Source organism: Sminthopsis crassicaudata, chromosome 4, assembly GCF_048593235.1.
Source record: "Sminthopsis crassicaudata isolate SCR6 chromosome 4, ASM4859323v1, whole genome shotgun sequence".
NCBI classification, from domain to species: Eukaryota; Metazoa; Chordata; class Mammalia; order Dasyuromorphia; family Dasyuridae; genus Sminthopsis; species Sminthopsis crassicaudata.
In genome coordinates, this window is record NC_133620.1 from 194162589 (window position 1) to 194183083 (window position 20495).

At 37.0% G+C, this 20495-nt stretch overlaps 1 protein-coding gene across 3 annotated transcripts in view; it reads left to right on the top strand.

Moving 5' to 3' along the window:
- METTL24 (methyltransferase like 24) overlaps positions 1-20495 on the top strand; it is a 204697-nt gene that overhangs the window by 17458 nt on the left and 166744 nt on the right. The window contains exon 1 of one of the 3 annotated variants that reach the window (XM_074310117.1): positions 7683-8451. The exons of 1 other annotated variant lie outside the window; for it this stretch is intronic. In XM_074310117.1, the coding sequence (XP_074166218.1) occupies positions 8101-8451 (351 nt within the window). In that variant the 5' untranslated portion in view covers positions 7683-8100. Of the gene's footprint in view, positions 1-7682; positions 8452-9562; positions 9641-20495 lie in introns of those variants that run through there. One more of the 3 variants, XM_074310120.1, reaches the window with a different exon arrangement.

The following is a 20495-nucleotide window of genomic DNA, read 5'->3' on the forward strand; positions in this document are numbered from 1 at the left end:
TTCATCTCATTGTTGGAGAGGGCCATGTCCATCAGAATTAATCATCATATAGTATTGTTGTTGAAATATATAATGACATCCTAGTCCTGCTCATTTCACTCAGCATCAGTTCATGTAAGTCACTCCAGGCCTTTCTGAAATCATCCTGCTGGTCATTTCTTACAGAACAATAATATTCCATAATATTTATATATCACAATTTATTCAGCCATTCTCAATTGATGGGCATCCACTCAGTTTCCAGTTTCTGGCCACTACAATGAAGGCTGCCACAAACATTCTTGCACATACATATCTCTTTCACTTTAAAATCTCTTTGGGATATAAGCTCAGTAGCAACACTGCTGGATCAAAGGGTATACACAGTTTGATAACTTTTTGAGCATAGTTCCAGATTGCTCTCCAGAATGGCTAGATGTGTTCACAATTGCACCAATTTATCAGTGTCCCAGTTTTCCCACATCCCCTCCAACATTCCATATTATCTTTCCCTGTCTTTCTAGCCAATCTAATGGGTGTGTAGTGGTATCTCAGAGTTGTCTTAATTTGCATTTCTCTGATTAATAATGACTTGGAGCATCTTTTCATATAGCTAGATATAGTTTCAATTTCTTCATCTGCGAATTGTCTGTTCATATCCTTTGACCATTTGTCAATTGGAGAATGGCTTGATTTCTTATAAATTAGAGACAATGATCTATATATTTTGGAAATGAGGTCTTTATCAGAACTTTTGACTGTGAAAATGTTTTCCCAGTTTATTGCTTCCCTTCTAATCTTGTCTGCATTAATTTTGTTTGTACAAAAACTTTTCAATATGATATAATCAAAATTTTCTATTTTGTGATCAATAATGATCTCTAGTTCTTCTTTAGTCATAAATTCCTTCCTCTTCCACAGGTCTGAGAGGTAAACCATCCTATGTTCTAATTTATTTATAATCTCATTCTTTAGCCTAGGCCAATATACCCATTTGACCTTTTCTTGATGTACAGTGTTAAGTGTGGGTCAATGCCTCATTTCTGCCATACTATTTCCAATTTTTCCAGCAATTTTTGTCAAGCAGTGAGTTCTTATCCTAAAAGCTGGGGTCTTTGGGTTTGTCAAACACTAAATTATTAAAGTTATTTACTGTTTTGTCCTGTGAACCTAACCTATTCCACTGATCAACTAGTCTATTTCTTAGCCAATACCAAATGGTTTTAGCAACTGCTGCCTTATAATATAATTTTAGATCCAATATAGCTAGGCCACCTTCATTTGATTTTTTTTTCATTAATTCCCTTGAAATTCTCAACCTTTTGTTTTTCCATATGAACTTTGTTGTTATTTATTCTAGGTCATTAAAATAGTTTTTTGGGAGTGTGATTGGTATAGTGCTAAATAAATAGATTAGTTTAGGTAGTATTGTCAAACTTATTATATTTGCTCACCTGTGATAGGACTTTTACAAAGATTATCTGATTTGATTCTCACAGCTACCCTTCAAGGAATGTGTGTGTTCTGTAATCCTCATTTTATAGTTGAGAAATTTGAGGCAAACAGAGGTTAAAGGGCTTGCCAAGGATCACAAGCTAGAAAATATCTGAAGCCAAATTTGTATCAGGTCTTCCTGATTCCAGACCCAGCTTTCTATCCACTGTATTACTTAGCAAGCAGTTAATAAATGCTGAATTGAATTGAATTCTTTAAAATGTGTCCATTATCACTGGGTTTTTTTTGCAAGTGCAACATTAAAATGGGAAGTATCTCAGAAAAAAGGCAAAAAGAAGTATCATGGTATGCTCATATTGCTGCTACAGTGTACAGAATATTTCACTTAGAGTAGGGAAGAACTGAGTTCAATTCCTACCACTAGCTGCGTGAACCTCTGCCTCATTTCCCTGTCTATTGTTGTTATTCAGTCATTTTCAATTGTATCATATTCTTTATGACCCACTTTGGAGTTTTCTTGGCAAAGATACTGGAGCGGTTTGCTGTTTGCCATTTCCTTTGCTTGCTCATTTTACAGATGAAGAAACTGAGGCAAACAGGGTTTGAGTGACTCAAGATCACACAGTGGGTAAATGTACAAAAGGCCAAATTTGTACTCAGGAAGATGAGTCTTCCGACTCCAGGACTGACATTCCTTACACTGTGCCATCTAGCTGCCTCCTCTATAAAAATAGGGCTAATAATAAAACCTATACCCCGGGGTTGTTGTAAATATCAAATCAAATAATCTTTATAAAGTGCTTTGCAAAATTTATAGCACTGGATAAAAAATGATATTGTTAATGTTGCTATTACTGACAACCAATAGACTCCGGTTTTCTCCGGTCAGCTGGAATGAAGATTTTAGAACAGATGGCTCTCTATATAAAATACCTCATATTAAACACAGGACTATTATTAGGAGGGAGTTCATAGTTGGTCTCTCTTTGTTGTCCAGACTGCAAAGTTATGTAGTAATTAAAGATGATAGTTCAAGCTAAGGCCTCTTATAAATAAACTTGGTATGTAGCAGGCTCAAAGACAGAAAAAAAATTAAGCCAAAAGTCCTAAAATAAACAAACAGGCTGTGGGAAATTAAGGATTTCAAAAAGAAAATACCCCCCTCTCCCCAGTAAATACTGAACTTTTAGCCAGGAATACTTATTGTGGTTTGATATAGTAGTGGTTGAAGAAGGATGGAGAAGAGGGAGCTGGAAATATTTAGCAATAAAATAGATTTCTCTGTACCTCTGTAGGATTCCAAGGATGTGTATTTAAGGGATTTAAAAAAAAAATAAATGAATCTGATTTTTATCATACTATGATTTTATAGAAAGACTAAATTTTTAAATATTCCACAACTTAGGAGCATAGATATCCTTCTATGCCTAATGACATTGATTAAAAAAATTGTTTCAAACACATAATGTATCCTAGAAGACTTTTAAAAGTTCTCTCTTACATGTTAGCTTTTTTTCTTAAGATTAGAAGTGCAGCAGTCACTCCTGAGTTGGGTTTAGGAGTATACTGGAGTCAGTTCAAATCTACTTGTGAAAACAAATAGTTAAGTTTCCAGTGTGAGCATTTACAGCAAACTGCAAGTCAGGGCTTAATTTATTATTTTGTTGACTTCTATAGTTAATAAAATGGTGGAGACAATGCTAATGATGTAAATGAACCTTTAGAGGGGGAAGGGTTGAGTGAAGAAAAAATAAATTAATATTATAACTTTATTATATATTTAAAAGGAATAGCAAGTTGGACATAATAGACTTGTAGTTTCTGCATAATCATCTTTTTAAAAATTACAACTTGTGGAAATGCTTGTTTTATTCCATAAATTTAAAATAATTTTAAAAAAGATATTGTATATAATAGTTTTTTGAACAGTTGTTAAATATTAAACCACATACCTGTGGCTGATCTAATTGGCTTAGGAAAAAAAGCCTACTCTATTTTTTCCAACCTTTCCATAGATAGCCTGGGGGTCCCCTGCTTCCCTAGGGACTCACTTTTGTAATACCAGACTTGGTATGTATAGCAGATCAGCTTTTGCCTTTCTACATCTTAGATCTCCAGAGCATAAGCAATCAAACAGCCTCATTCTTCCCAGTAGTGAAGATTACATGCACAGACTATCATACACAGACATTTTATTGGGCTCTCTTATTGATATGACTATTAAGACTGCATAGTAACATAGTAAAAATGTTTTGTGCTTCAAGTAAGGAGAGACCTGCATTTAAGTCCTAATATTTTCTACATACTAATTAGATGAGTGACCATTAGCAAGCCACTTAATTTTTCTGAACCTCAGTTTCCTCATCTGTAAAATGTGGATAAGTACTATCTATAGTACTTCACATAACTTATGAAAAAGCAAATAAGATCATGTGTGTAAAGGATGTCTGAGCAATGGGAGCCTGCTTTTGCTAAAACATATTGACATATAATAGAAGAGTCCTAATTCCAAATTCAGAGCATGTGCAGGTACTTTGTTTCTAGTTCCTTTACTATGTGAAGAAGAGGAATATTTTGTTTGGTGGCTGAGCTGGAACTAAGAATGCATACAAAAGTATTAACCAGCCACAGTATTTCCTTTTCTCTCCCTGGCCATGCTTCAATGAGAAGGCAAGGACTTCTGTAAGTCCTTGATAGGAAAAGAAACACCAGTTTTCTATCTCTCTACCACTTTGTGGCCCATGAATATATGACCCTGCAATTGTTTCTGTCTGTTAGGTGGAGGAATATTGGAGATATAGAGAGTCTGACTCTGGAGGTATATGAGTATGTAGTGGAGGATCAGGGAGTATCATATAATCACAAAAAATTCTTATTTCCTATGTATGTTGTATTTTCTTGCCTTTTGTCCATATCTTTTTCTTGTTCAGTAGAATGGAAGATCCTAACAGGCAGGAACTTGTTTTATTTTTATCTTGGTTTCTTCCATGCCTAGGATAATTGCTGACAGATAATAGGTGCTCTCTCTCTCTATATATGTATATGTATGTATGTATGTATGTGTGCATATATATGTGTATGTATATATGTATATGTGTGTATATATATATATATATATATATATATGTATATGTATATATAAAGATATTACCATGAAGTAGCCATGGAAGTTTGAGGACAGATGAGATTAGGAAGAGTCTCTGTGGTGAATGGTGAGTTAATTAAAGATGGTGTAAAAGGATTTTCTTGCAAGGGACTGGTTAAGGTTTTATAACATAAATTACATATCACCATGTTTCAATCATGTTCATCATAGTTCAATCAACAAATATTTTTAAGGATATCTACTATGTGGCTTGCTGGGTTTGAAGTCAGGAACTCATGTTTATGTGTTCAAATCTGACCTCAGACATTTACTGGCTGTGTGACCTTGGGTAAAATTATTTGCCTCAGTTTCCTTATCTGTAAAATGATCTGGAGAAAGAAATGATAAACTACTCTAGTATCTTTATCAAGAAAACCCCATGTAAGGTCATAAAGGATCATGACTGAAAAAAAAACTGGACAGCAACAACAATAAGCATCTTGAGGAGCTGGAGAAGTTCAAAGAAGGAGCTATCTAAATGGAAACAACAAGAAGGTAACATACTATTCTGGATCTGGTTGTTCCCAATAAAAAAAGTGACTGCTGACATAGAAACAACAGGTGCCTTGGGGACAAGAAAACTACTCCACTCTGGAGTTTGGGATAGAGAACAAGTAAAAGTCTTTTATAAGAAACTTTGCATCTATTCCTCTTTGTCTTTGTATACATTCTCTAAAGTCTAAAACATATTTTCTTTATCTCAGCCTGGTAGAATCCTTGACTTACTTCAAAACAAGGTTGAGGTGCCACTTTCTGTTTTTTTTTTTTTAGCTTTTTATGTTCAAAATGCATGCAAAAATAGTTTTCAGTCTTCACACTTGCAAAACCTTGTGTTCCAGATGTTTTTCCTCCTTCCTTTCTTCCCATTCTCTCCCCAGGACAGTCAATAATCCAATATATGTTAAATTTGTGCAATTCTTCTATACATATCTCCACATTTATCATGCTGCACAAGAAAAATCAGATCAAAAAGGAAAAAAATGATAAGCAAAAACCAAGCAAAACAACAATAAAAAAGGTAAAAATACTATATTGTGATCCATATTCAGTCCTCGCAATCCTCTTTCTGGGTGCAGATGGCTCTCTCCATCACAAGACCATTGGAATTGGCCTGAATCACGAGATGACACTTTCTACATGAGATTTTTCCTGAGTGCCCAGTTATAGCACTCTTTCCCTCTATTTTATATATATAACATATATATCTACATACATATGCATACATATATATTACCTTTTCTTATTAGTTGTATACTTCTCAGTAGAAATAATTTCATTGAATGCAGAGACTGGTTTACTTTTTCCCTTAGTACTTCCTCATGTTAGTTCCTTGAACACAACAAATACTTGCTAAATCAAGTTAAATTAACTTGCCCTTACTGCTTTCCACTGACCTGACTCTCCCCCCCCCCCAAGTCATGGTCAAAACACAAAGAGTTAGTACAGATTGGCTTCAGGAAGAGTTTAGAGATGGGACCTCTTATTTTGATTATTATACATATAGAGAGTATGGATATCTCTTTCATGTTGTGGGGATTAATAGGGCAGCACCCCAACAATCTGGAAAAATCTGTGTAACATTTTTTGGCCCTCTCTTCATACCAAGAGAAAGTCTGAATTATTATGGCATTAAAAGATAAAATATGTTGATATTTTATAATGCCACATATATATTTTGTACATTTCTGAGTTTCTAAACTTTTCCTCTGTCATCTGCTAGTGTTTGGTGTTGTCTGTAGCTTCTGTAAAACTCTCTCCCCCAATTCCCATTTAATTTCTTATGCCAACCTGTGATGCCTCAGAATTCACTATGGGGAAAGCTTTGGTGTAGAAAGGATAACTACTATACTGTTGTTTTTTTTAAGAGAGAGAAATTGTAAATCTGAACATAAGTTTGATAGTTTTTATGCTATTTTTAATGACATGAGTTGAAAAGAGGTTCTTGGGTTGCCATCTGCACTGCTGGAGGGAGGACTCACATGGATGAGATAACAGTTTCATTGAAGTTTATGGCATAAACTGCTTGACAAACAGAATTTGTTCCCAATAGCAAACCTGGCAGTTTGCCTGTTATTTTGTGCTTTCCTCATAGTTGGATGATGTGGGGGAGGGAAGCCGGAGAGGATGGTTAGAGGGGATCTGGACCTATGATTTCATCCATGTCTCAGACTCCTGATGAGGAAACCAACAGCACCAGAGCACAAATGTGTAGCCCAGAATCGATCTCAGGCCATCGAGTCCAACCTCTCATTTTTTTTTTTCTCTGATTCTAACTAGGTATTTTTTTTTTCTTCTTTTTTTAAAATTTTATTTAGAATTTTTTCCACAGTATATATGCATGAGTAATTTTAAAAAATAATATTATCCCTTGTATTCATTTTTCCAAATTATCCCCCCCTCCCTCCACTCCCTCCCCCTGATGACAGGCACAACCTCTCATTTTTTTGAAAGAGGGGAACTGAGTCTCAGGGAGGGAAAGTGATTTGTCCAAAGTTTTATTTACATGTAGATAAGCCCCAAAGGCAAGAATTAAATCCAGCTAGTTCCAAAACCTATGTTCTTTCCACTCTATGGGATGTAGACTGGCAGCTGATTCTGTAATTTGTAGTTTCAGAGAATGGAGGGAGACACCAAGGAGTTACATGATTTGTCCAAGATTACACAGCTAAGATATATGTCAAAGGTGAGGCTTGAGTACAAATCTTTCTGACTTTAAATTTGGTTCTCTAGCCACTAAACTATTTAAATTCTTACTTTTCCTCAGTAATACAGACAGTTATGTTGCAGGATCCAATTACCAGTGTGCCTTTTGAGTCCGTGGAAATGTTTCTGTATCTCTAGAGTGATCTAGAGCAGGACAAAAGCACTGCTTTGCTCTCCCTAAGCCATCTTAGTGTGAGGCAGGTACCACTGGGGTGGGGGGACCCTTGGGAGAGTGAACAATCAGATAGTGTCCGGCAGTTCCAGAGGTGGTCCATCTGTTTCCTAGTCTGAGTGAGGATCCTAACTTGATTTGTATCTCTGGACCTTCACACACACCCCCTCCCCCGCCCTAACCTTACCCCCCAGCCCAAACGCCCGTCCGCTCGCGCCTATCTGTCACCCTCAGTCCAAGAGGCCCCAAGTTTCTAGTTGACCGTCTGGGCCTCCGGATAAAGTTACGCAAAGACTCCCATTGACTGTAAAGGGGGAAGGCGGGTCTGAGCTCTTGTCCTGTGCCGGCCGAGGGGAGTTTCCAAACTTTGCAGCCAGCAAGCTCGGGTTCCTTTTCCAGATCCCTCGTTTCCTCCCTCACCCGTCCCGGCGCTCCAGCCTGCTGCCCGCCTGCCCTGTGGGCTCGCCTCGCCTGCCAAGGGAGAGAAAAAAACGAGACAGGAAGGGAAGGAACGAGCTCGCGCAGCCCAGAGATGGGGGTAATCCCTGCTGCAGCGCGAGGTCCCTTGAGGGCGAGCTTCCCCATTCCTCCCCACTCTGGGCTTTGAGCACCCTCCATTAGCACCGGCCCGGCCCGGCTAGGCAGGATGGCCAAGGAGAAACCGCTGTGGAGGTGCTGTGCCTTCCGCCTGTGCCTGCTCTCCGCTGCGCTACTCTTCTGCTTGCAGCTCACCCTGGAGCTGAGGCGCTCCTGGTCCTCAAGGGACAGCGAGGGGCAGGTCGGACGTCCCTCCAGTAGCTCCCCGCCGGGCTGGGCAGATGCTCCTGCGCTGCAGCAGCTGCTGCCTGGAGTGCACCCGCCTCCTGGGGTGCACCTGCCACCGGGACACGCCAGGCCCCCAGCTGCCAGCAGGAGGCAGGTGACCTACTTAAGGAGCAGCCGTCGAGGGGAGGCGGAACTGGGCTGTTGCCCCCCAGGAGAGAGCAGCCACAGAAAGGTCAGTGGCTGGCGAAGGGAGGACAACTGGAGCTTTCTGGCTGGGGTTGGAGTACATTACCCATGTCTGAATCGAGACAAAATACACAATTCCTCCAGTATGTTCTCTGCCTCCCTAGCTGCACTCCTTCAGATGTGACAAGGGGGGGGGGGGGTGGAGGGAGGGAGAGACAGAGACCCAGAGAAACGGGAGGGGAGGAGAGGGGGAATGAGAGAGAAAGAGATTGATTTTCCTAGCATGGAGAAGTTATTTGTCCAGTAGAATAAAGTAACTGCCTGCCCCAAGTTTATTCCAATTACCTAGGCTGACAACTCTACATGTCTATTTGAAAACTGATGACTGGATTTTCAAAATAACTTATTGATTGGGGAAGCAAAGTAGAGAATTCATCTTTTACCCATTAAGCCAGACATTAAAAAGATTTGCAAAAATACATAAAACAATGCCACACTCACTGAATTGTTGTTTCTGAAAAGTTTTTTCATCATGTTATTTATAACATGTAATGAATTTATTATTGTTATTTTAAAATCATATAGTAACGGAGAGATATAAATCATATAAACAAAAACTCTTTGGGGTACTTGATTTTTAAGAGTATAACAAAAATGAATTTATTATTATTATTTTAAAATAATATAGTAAAACTTTGTTTTAATTTTTAGATATGGTAAATATGTAGAGCTATAAATCACACAAACAAAGATTCTTTGGGGTCCTCAATCATTTTAAAGAGTATAAAGGGGTCCTCCAATTTTTTAAAATTGTAAAGGGCTCCCAAGACCAAAAAGTTTAAGAACTGTTATTCTACAGGTTGCCAAATTTCAATTGCAAATCTGGCATTTTAAGGATATGAGGCCAGTTGAAGAGAATTTTGTTACATGTAGTGAAAGAGCTGATTTTTCTCTTTTGGTCTCTCCCCCCACCCTTACCTCTCTCTATCTCCTCCTGGAGCTCCAGACAAAGCTCCTGACTGTTTGAAAGTAATGTTTGGGGGGGGTGGTGATTGTGGTTTCTTTGTCATATGATCAGTGTTTCAGAAGACCCCTCTGGAATGCACTTTTTTTTTTTTTTTTTTTTTAATTAAAGAGACTGCACTAGGTCACCTAGTTCCAATACTTCTCCTCCACCTCCACCTTTTCCTGTCTCCATAACAAATACCTTTATGCCAAGCATTTGAGGGAAATATGTAAGTACAAAGTATTTTAGGAATATGTAAGTCTGAAAAAAAATCTAGAGATCATCCTTTGTCTAGGGAATAGGAATATATGTAGACATCTTTAAGTAGATATGGAGTTTTTCTAGACTTAAATTCTTAGAGTGCATCCTTCTTTTCTAGCAAGTAGTCTTTAGTTATTAACTGCATCCTGCCAAATCTCAGGGGGAAAATACTATTTTTTCATGAATTTTGATGGACCTATGATCTCATGGTACTAATTACATTGATGCAGTTTGTAATGCATCCACACCTTTTCATTCTATATGATTCTTGTTCCCATAAATTAATTGTCTGAAGAAGTTCCTAACATATTGGAGGCTTTTGTGTATGCATATGTACTATGATTTGAATACAAATGCAGCATAATAAAATAGAAAGTACACTAGGTTTGAAATAAGATCTGTCTTCAGATTCAAACTTTGTTATTCTCTAGTTGTAAGACCTAGGTCAAGTTACCTAATCTTTAAAAGAAAAAAACGGGTGACTTCTAGTTCTAAATCTATAATATTGTTATCTTTTAAAATCTATTCTTATATTTCCTGACTGATAACTTTTTTTATACTGATTTTTGCCTATGTAATAAAGACATGAATCTCTCAGATCTTAATGTGAGCTCCCACAGATGTTTTAGACTTACAATGATGTGCTAATTACTGTTTATTGGAGAAAGGCTCAGGTCATCAGATTCTTAGAGTGGTTTTACACCTGGACTTGGGGATTGTCAGGTGGTGCGAAATTGAAAAAAGAAAGAGAAAAGAGAACTCTAAGTAACAAAAAAAAAGGAAATAAAATATGAGAAAAAGCATGGAATGGTGCTTGAGGTTTCATAAATGAAGTGACAGAATGAGGAATACTGTATTGGGGATATGGCTATTCACAATTTGGGTTGGTCTGAAAAACCTGCAAGAAAATATGAAGGTAAGAAAATTACTTTATTAATCTCTATAACATCCAATGCCTATCTAGCTAGCATAGTATCTAGAATTGAACAGGTATGTGGGAACATTAAGATAGTAGCCAGTTAGAAGTATTTTTTTTTCCATGTGACTGTTTTATTTATTTATTTATATTATAGCTTTTTATTTACAAGGTTTATGCATGGGTAATTTTTCAGCATTGACAACTGCAAAACCTTTTGTTCCAATTTTTCTCCTCCTTTCCCCACCCTCTCCCCCAGGTGGCAGGTAGACCAATACATGTTAAATACAATATATATATATACATATACATATATATATATACATATATACAAATCCATACAGTTATTTTGCTGCACAAGAAAAATTGGACTTTGAAATAATGCTCACTTAATCTGTGAAGGAAATAAAAAATGCAGGCGGACAAAAATAGAAGGCTTGGAAATGCTATGTAGTGGTTTCATGTGACTGTTTTTAAAAAAATTAGTTACTTATGGCCTAAGCACTTATGACTAAATTTGACCCATTAGAGAACTAACCTTAGCCCTATTTTAGCTTTCCAGGCTCAGCTCATATACTACATTCTGCAAGAGGCCTTTCCTCATCCTCCTCAATGCTAGTACCTTCTCTTTCAAAGTACCTCTAGTTGATTGGATACATATCTTGTATGTACATAGCTGTTTTAATTGGTTTCCTCCATCACATTTCGAGCTTCTTGAGGACAGAAATATTTTGTTTTGTGTTTGTGTTTGGGTTTTTTTGGCCTTTTTTGGGGGGGGGTATCCTCAACACTTAGCAGAGTTCCTAGCACAAAATAAGTCCTTAATAAAAGCTTCTTGATTTCTGATCATGTACCTTTACCATAATGATTCTGGTTTATTCTCTTTCTGAATATTCCTTGACCTATTTCCTTTGTAACTGAAGCAGGCATTTTAAAGATGGCTGACATAGGGTTAAGGTATAGCCATAGATTGTAATTTGTCCAGTTCTTATTAATTGAAAAATTAATTGAATATCTGAGGAGTTATCTAGTTGCCTTGACCTTCACTGATTCAGTTCAACTCATCCTGGTAAAGTGGAAGAAATACCAGCTTTGGGAACTTGAGCTCAATATCAAGCTCTTTTATTTACTGCTTATGTCACCTTGGGGAGTACATTTAATATCTCTAGTTTGTAAAATGAGGGGGTTGAATGTAATGGCCTTAAGGTTCCTCCCAACTTTAAGACTGTGCTATATAAATATGCTATATATGCTTTATATAAAATACTTATAGAGTGCCCACTATATGCAAGACTATTATGGTCCACACAAAGAGTATGCCTGTTTTCATGGGCATTATGTTAAATGAGAGGGGGGATAGGAGTAATTATCAAAGTGTATTGAGAGAAATTCAAAGTATGATATTTATTGATTCAGTGGCTGGCATATAGTAGGTGCTTAACAAATGTTTATTGACTGATTGAGTTCAGGGGAGGAACCAGTTTTGTGTATCAAGAAAAGCTTTTAGGCACATTCCAGATATCATCTTCCTCTACAAAGTTATATCTCATTCTTTCCCACACCCCCTCCCCCAGTAAAAACTGATCTTTTCTGCTTCATACTCTAAGATCACATTATCTGGATCTTCTCTTTGTGCTTGTCACAATCTAACTTTTACAATTATCCCTAGCTGTGTACATATTGTAGCTTCCCATGGCACTCTAATGCAGGGGCTGTAACCATTTTTTCCATTCTCTTTGCCTAGAGCTTTGCACCTAGTTAAATGCTTAAGAAATGTTTATTTTTGAGTTGAATGGAATCGAAGGAAGAAGGAGATATTTGAGCTGGTTCTTGGTGGGGAGGAATTTACTACCATGGGTGGAACTGGTTCTGGGGGATGTGAAATGCTTTCCAGATAGAGAGAACAACTTAAAAAGCCCCAGGCCTTAAACTCTCAGTAATGTTGTCATTCTTTTTTCATTAATGTATTGGCTTACTCCCAACACCAACTCTTTCCACCTTCCCTTACTCATATGTTGTTGTTGTTCAGTTGTTTCAGTCATGTCCAACTGTCCTTGACCCCATTTGGGGTTTTTTTTTGGGGGGGCAAAGATAGGGTGGTATGCCATTTACTTCTTCAGCTCATCTTATACATGAGTAAACTGAGGCAAACAAGATTAATTGACTTGCACAGGGTCACAGAGCCAGTAAGTGTCTGAGGCTGGATTTGAAACCAGGAAGAAGAGTTCTGATTCCAAACCAGGTACTCAATCCAAAACACCACCTTGCTGCCCTGCTCATAGATGATCACCTTGCAATTTATTTTGATAAGGAAGGCAATGCTGTACCATGGAAAAAACACTGAAACTGGTTCAAATCCTACCTCAAATTTTTACTACATTGTAAAGATAGCAAAATTTTACTACCTGTATGATCTTGGATAAGTCTGGACCTCACTTTACTCATCTTTAAAACTAACGATTTAGGTTAGGCCAGGTTATTTATTTATTTATTTAGGTTAGGTTAGGTTATTCTAGTTCTAGGTCTATGATCTTATGACCATATAAATTTGTTTTTGCATTATTAATAGCTAATGTTTACTCTTGCATTCTAGATTTGAACTTTCCTTGATTATATCCTCTGGGATTACAACTAATTCATACTAACATGTTGGATCCCCGGAGTGGTGTTTTTATCTTTGGTGTATGGGGGAGGGGCTGGGGAGAAGGAGGAGGAAAAAGAAAAGAAAAAAAAGGAGGAGGAAGAGGAGGAGGAGGATGTGACTGTTCTTAAGCTCAGAAACTCTGTGGGTCTTAATTCCTAAAACAATAGTTCATGAGCCTCTATCTGTGTGTTTAATAGCACAATTAGCTCCAAATAAAGGCCTTTACTGAGTCAGTAACTATAAAAGATTCCTTTCATAAACCCATTCTCCAATAACTGCAGACATCAGTGAGAAGAGGGGACATGCAGGCATACACATGGTCCAGGAAACTCATGTATCCGATAGTATGGAGCCCCAATTTTTTTCTCTTCTCATATTCCCGTATTATCTCCCTGGACTGATCATTCAGCTTGGTTGGCTCCATGGGTTTGCTCCTCACAAAAGCTAAACTCCTGATGGCCAGTGACTCTCTTCTCTGTCAAAAGAGGTCACATTTTTTAGAATTTCCTCCTGCTTTCTTTCTGCTTGAGTCTGCTTTCTGCTGTGAGTGATATCACTTATTGGGAAACTAGTTTCTGTAAGAAATGTTATAGCCAATGGAAAAGGAGGGGAAGCAAGACAAATTCCTTCTTCTTACTCATGAAAGGAAATAAATTATTTTCTTTCATAGTTGTTGATTTTCTCCACTGCTGGAGGTTACAAAGTAGATTTTTCCTGACTCCAAACCCAATGCTCTAACCACTGTACAACTTAGCTGCTAATCAAAACAAATTAAATGTTTCTTCTACATGACCATCCTTTAACTAACAGCTATCAAACCTCCTTTACCTTTTTAAACTTCCATGTCACATTGTTGATTTAGCTCAATGTACACCCAACTCTCCAGATTGCCTTTCATAGGAATTATTGTCTAAAAATGTCTCCTCCACTTATAAAAATGAATTTTATATTTGTTCCTATTAAATTTATTTTTTTCCTTTTCTAGATTTGGGCTGTTATGTTCTAGCTTATCATGATATTTTTGATGTGGACTATCTTCCAAAGTGTTTTATGACCCTTAAATCTTCATTTAAGCTGCATATTTGACAAGTATGATATCTATGTTTTTATTTAAAACATTTTTCATCTCTTGGAGGTCTCTTCCTATATTTCAGGTTTCTGACACCTGTCAGCCCCAGGTATTCTAGCCCGTGTGATACAGGGCTCCTTCCTTTTTCATAAACAAGCTTTTGGTGCTAAGTACTTTCATTGACATCCCTCATTTCAGCCTCCAGAATTTCTTAGTTTCCTTCAAGTCTCAAATAAAGTTACATCTTTTATAAGAAGCCTTTCTCATTGTTCTACATGCTAATGTCTGCCCTCTGTTGATTAGCTCCAATTTATCCTGCATGCATCATGTTTATAATTAGTTGTTTTTATGGTGTTTCCCCTTTCAACCATGAGCTCCTTGAGAGTAGAGGCTATTTGCCTTTCTTCACATGCCTAGCCTTTAGTACAGTGACTAGGAAGTGTTTAATATCGACTGATCACAATTTTGATTGCATTTGACCAAGGACAAATCCCAGGAAGACTCCACTAGTGACCTTACTCCAAGATAACAGATCCATTAATAATTAATCTTTGATTATGGTTATTGAATCAATTCCAAAGTCATATAACTTTGCTAGAACCTAGCCCAAATATCTTCACCTGGTCCACAAAAATAGCATGAGATATTTTGTTGAATGTTTGGTTGAAATATAGTTTTAATATTACTCTAATTGACCAGTCTAATTATCCTGTCAGTCAGTTAACAAACATTTATTAAGTGTTGCTATGTGCCAGGCATTGTGCTAAGTCCTTGGAGATACAAATAAGAAAAAAAGAAGACAGTCTCTGCTCTCAAAGAGCTTATGCTACAATCTAATGGATGAAGACACCCATCACAGAAAGCTGAAAAGTGGAGGGGGTGGGAAAAAAGGGAAGGGAGAAAAAGGAAGGGCAGGGTATCAGGCATGGTAGAGAAGTCAAGGAAGTCCAAAAGGAATGTAGGGGATGAATAAAATAGGAAAAAACATCTAGTTGGGTAAGACTTTTGGGTAAGACTTTTTCTTGAAAGTATGCTGCTTCCCTTTCTAAATTCTCATAAATGATCTATAACTTTGGCATGTCTACTCCATTGGTTTGTAGTTTGCATTTGCTATACTTTTCCCCTCCCTCCTTTTCCTTGTCTCTGTCTCTTTCTCTCTGTCTCTGTCTTTGCCTTTTTCTAACTGTCTCTGTTTCTGTCTCTCTCTGTCTCTGTCTCTTTCTTTCTGTTTCTGTCTCTGCCTTTATCTCTCTTTCCTCCTCCTCTCTCTTCCTCCCTCCCTCCCTCTTCTCTTTCTTTGTCTCACATTGGGACATATTCTTTTTGAAGATCTTTCAGAGATTATTGATAAAATCCTTGCAATCACATCTGCCAGTCCTGTCAATACATTAGGATGCAGTTTATCTAGATCTGGGGGCAGATGGGTGATAAAGTGGGTAGAGTGCCAGACCTGGCTTATCTTTCTGAATTAAAATCTGGCCTCAGACACTGAATAGCTATGTGACCCTAGACAAGCCCCTTAGCTCTGGTTGCCTCAGTTTGATCATCTGTAAAATGAGCTGAAGAAGGAAATGGTAAAGTATGCAATGGTAAAGTATGTAATCAATTGAAAGAACTGAACAACAACATATCTGGACTTGGAGACTTGAAGTTACAGTTATTCTGTTCTGTTCTCAAAATTATCTGTTCAATTCTGCCTATTTTCAAAAATAGAAGCAAATACAAAAAGAAATTTTAAAAAATTGATATATTTTATATCATTATTATATCATTTTAGATTATCATTTATCTAGATTAAATCCAGATTACTGTATCTAAACTGTCTCTCTCTTGAGATCTAGTCCTTCACGACCTATTACTTTATTGGGCAGTTCAAATTATGTGTCCCATAGGCATGTCAAACTTGACATGTTCTCACTTTTGTACTGAATTCTTCTGGTCATCAAGGGCCTTGGGACATCCAGTAAATCTAAAAGGATCTGACTTCACAAGGGCAGGTCATTTTTTTGTCTTTATGTGACCAGGAAGCCATGGCAACAATGTCAGAGGCCATGTTCCAATAGAGATTGACAGGGGTAGAGCCTTGAGCTCCTGGGTGATATATTGGGGACAGTGTCTTATATTTTAGAGAAAGGATTGGCCTAAAAGCAGGGGAAGGATCTCAGCCTCCCAACACATACATGCAAATGTTCAAGGATCTGAGTGTGTTAAGTATTGGGATTATAAACTAAAAAAAAAAATTAAAATTAAATAAAAATGACACTGATCTACCTGTGTGGGATTTTAGATTCTAATTGGGAGTGGTAGGGGTAGATATAGCCTGTTCACAAATAAGTATAATATAGGAGGATATAAAAGGGCAATGAGGACTCTAGGAAAATCTGAGGAAGGAAAGAATGCTTTTAGCTAAGGGGATAAGAAAAGTCTTGATCATAACAGAGTAGAAAGAATCAATTGTGAAGTTAATTTAAAATTATTTTAGTTAGCAAGTTATATGTTGGACTGTTTAACATATCTTATTTAAATTTTGTTGAGAAATAAATCATTTGGCTTTTTGATCATGATGCTTTAGGCATTAACCCAATTTGGTGAGTGAAGAAGGAAAAAAATTATTTTGTTCTGAATGTGAATGAGAATTCATATGGAATAATTTGTCTGAGGAGTCTTGTTTTCTTGCTGTACTTCCTTTCCAGGTATTTTGGGCTCGGAACTTATGCAATTAAATGACCAATTTAATTATAGCTTGTGTCTCCTTCAATGGAAAGTAATCTGTAATAAAAATAATAATAATAATAAAAAAGGAAAAGTTAAGACTACATTGCAAATCATTCTTCTCCTCTTTCCTCATTCCATCATTTTCCAAAATTATTTAAAAGGGGAACTATTTATTGATCTCGCTTCCCTGATTATACTTTTTGACAAGGGCAATCCATACTACGCAAGTTATGAAATTATCACTTGTTCACTAGATAATGAGCTCCCACATATTTTATGCATCTGGTGGTTATTTTAAATGATATTTCTTTTTTATTGTTACTTCTTAAATTTTGTTGTTATTATATAGAAATGTCACTGATTTTTGAGGGCTTATTTTGTAGGCTCAACTTTACTGAAACTATTGTCCCAATTAGTTTCTTGGCTGATTCTCTTGGATTTTCTAAGAGAACCATCATATCAATAGCAAATAGGAATAGTTTTTTCCCTCATTACCTATCTTTAAGCCCTTAGTTCTTTATCTTTTTTACATTGCTATTGCTAGAATTTTGTATAATTACATCAAATAGTAGTGGGAAAATGGGAAAAGATGCTTGATTTATGCCTGTGTTATTAAGAAAGTTGCTAGTGTTTTCCCATTGCCTATAATAGACCCAGTATATAATCAAGGAATATTTGTTCATTTGTAAGATCCCAGAAAGAAATTTTAAGATTGTGTAATTAGGGCTTTTAACCTAGCGATTTGGAAATAGTCTAAGTCACGGGACTTAGAATTAAAAAGAAATTTAGTCTAATTCCTTCATTGTAGAGAGGAGGAGGATACAGAGGCTCAGAGATTAAGTGATTTGTCCAACATCAAACAGTGGAAAGGGATAGGATTTGAAATTCATATCCTTTGACACAATATCCAATAGTCTTTTCAAAGTACTGATTCTAGAGTTCAAATCCTGATTCCAGTATTGCCTATGTGACTTTAGGCAACTTATAGCTTCTCTGGGTTTCAGTTTCCTCTTCTGTAAAATTGGGGGTGTCAGAGTGTTATTGTTCAGTTGTGTCCAACTCTTTGTGATCCTATTTTGGGTTGTTTTATGGTAAATATACTGGAGTAGTTTGCTATTTCTTTCTCTAACTTATTTTACAGATGAAGAAATTGAGGCAAACAGGATTAAGTGACTTATCCAGGATCACACAGCTAGAAAGTCTCTGAGGTTGAACTTGAACTCAAGAAGATGAGTCTTCTTGACTTCAGGACCACTGTTCTATCCACTTGTACCACTTAGTTACTTGTGGGGACTAGAATGAATTACTTCTAAAATCGTTTAAGTTCCACTCCTGGGATCCTATAGATTTCTTTCTTCTTTATTACTCTTTCTTTTGAAAGGCTTTTGCTTCCATGTTTTCATTTTGTCCATAGGATTTATGCTGCCTCATGCTGCTATGGGCTAGGTTCTAAAGCACAGCAGTGTTTGTTTAGACTGAATTTCTGTCCCAAAGACAAGCTGCCAGGTACAATTGCCATGCTGTTGATTCATTTTTTTTTTTTTTTGCATTTTTGTAGGACACTAACAACAATAACAATAAAAGACTTCTACTGCCTTGTCTCAAGTAGATTTCATGTGTTTTTGTATGCATCTTGGCATTTGATGTACTGGAGAGGAATTTGACTTCTGAGCCATAAAGATACAGAATTAGTAACTTGGCAATGCAATGGTTTGGTTTGCTTCAGTGCCTTCATTGCAGAATGCCAAAAAGCCAGCTGTTGCCTTTATTGCTATAAAGATCAAACCACACACTTGGCTTCCTGAGCCCTTGGTAGTTATCCAAGAAGGAAGAGAAGGAATGGCATAACTTGCCACATCCCTCCTCACCCTCGATGTGGGATAAATTGTTACTTAAAGATTTTATATATACTTTTTAAAAAAATCATCCTTCAAAATAGTCAAATTACCAGTAAAATAGAGCATTGGAAACACATTTCAAATTCTGTTTTTTTCCCCTCTGTGAATATACCTGGGCCTGTCAGAGAGTTAAATATCACTCTGCTAACATTGTCCTTAGGAACCAAATAATTTTAATTTCAAACTCAGTAGTTGAAGATAATTGCATGAGGTATAGGATATGTGGGTGTGAAAGCTCAGTTGCCTGGTATTGTAGAGAATAGCAGGACTATTAAAATGTGCAATTCTGAGCTGTAGGACTGGTATATTAAATTCCTTTTCTAACCTTGGATTTTGGAGGGGGAGATGAGTGGGAAGCCAGAAGGCTTCCATTGTTCTTCAGCAATGGGAGTGGAGTTCTGAGGCTCTTGATGGAGTTTGTCCATTTTAATCCTCTCCAAAGAAACAATACAGTATCAGTTTTCTGAAGAGAATCAAAGCAGTCTGTTTTGAAATGATACTGTTCAGGTTGGCAGACTTAAAAAGGCTTTTACTTTGAAGCTTTTCCAACTGGACAGTGTCCCTTTCAGAATGCTTCTACTGAGAAGGCATGTATAATCAGTCTCATGGTCAGCAAGTAAACTGGAGCATGGTAGACACATGAGATAGACATTAAAAGCAGGTGTCTATTAGCAAAGATAAACCTGTACTCCTCAGGGTATTCCCCCATTGGATCTGCTTACAGGAGGTATGGAGGCCGCTGCAAAAAAGTGTGTGTGTAAATTTCTGCCTGATGACCTTTTTAAATTTGTGTTTTGTGGTCCTTTGTCTTTGAAACTATATGCATTTAATTAATAATAATAGCTAAGTTTTAGTACTATACTAAACATCTCATTTGATCTTCACAACAACCCTGGCAGTTAATTAATATTTTACAGATGAAGAAATTGAGGCACATGGGTCAAGTGACAGAGTCACACAAGTATTGTGAGATTAGATTTGAACTCAAGTCTTCCTGGTTCGAGGCTTAGTGCTCTATCTACTACACCATTTAACGGCCCCTAAATTTGAGTTTCTTAAGATCAAAGGTCTCTCTTCTACAAAATTCTAATTTAATGCAACTAAAACTGAGGCAGTCTTACTCACACTCAGTATTGTTGTGAAGACATAATCAGAGTTTTTGTTATTTGTTACAATTTCCCCCCCTCCCCATGAATATAGAAGTACTTATTTCAATATCCCAAACAGGTAAGAGTTCACATGGTTGCACTCCGTATCAAATAGAACCCCTTCAATGTCTCAGGTGAACATCATTTTACAAGTTGATTTGATCAAAACAAGAAGGGGAGGGGACTTGGTCAAATTAACCTATGTAAAGCACTCTGCAAGCTGTGAATTTCTATATAAATGCTAGCTATTCTTGTTAATTATTATTATTATTTCAGGAAGAAAAAAATCTGGTAAAATTATTGCCGTCTATCCCACCACTGTACCTTGAGTAGCTCTGGGACTTGCCATCTACAGCAAGATATAGTCAGGTGGTGCAGTAGATAGCACTCTGAACATAGAAATATAAAGACCTGAGTATAAATCCAGTTTTGG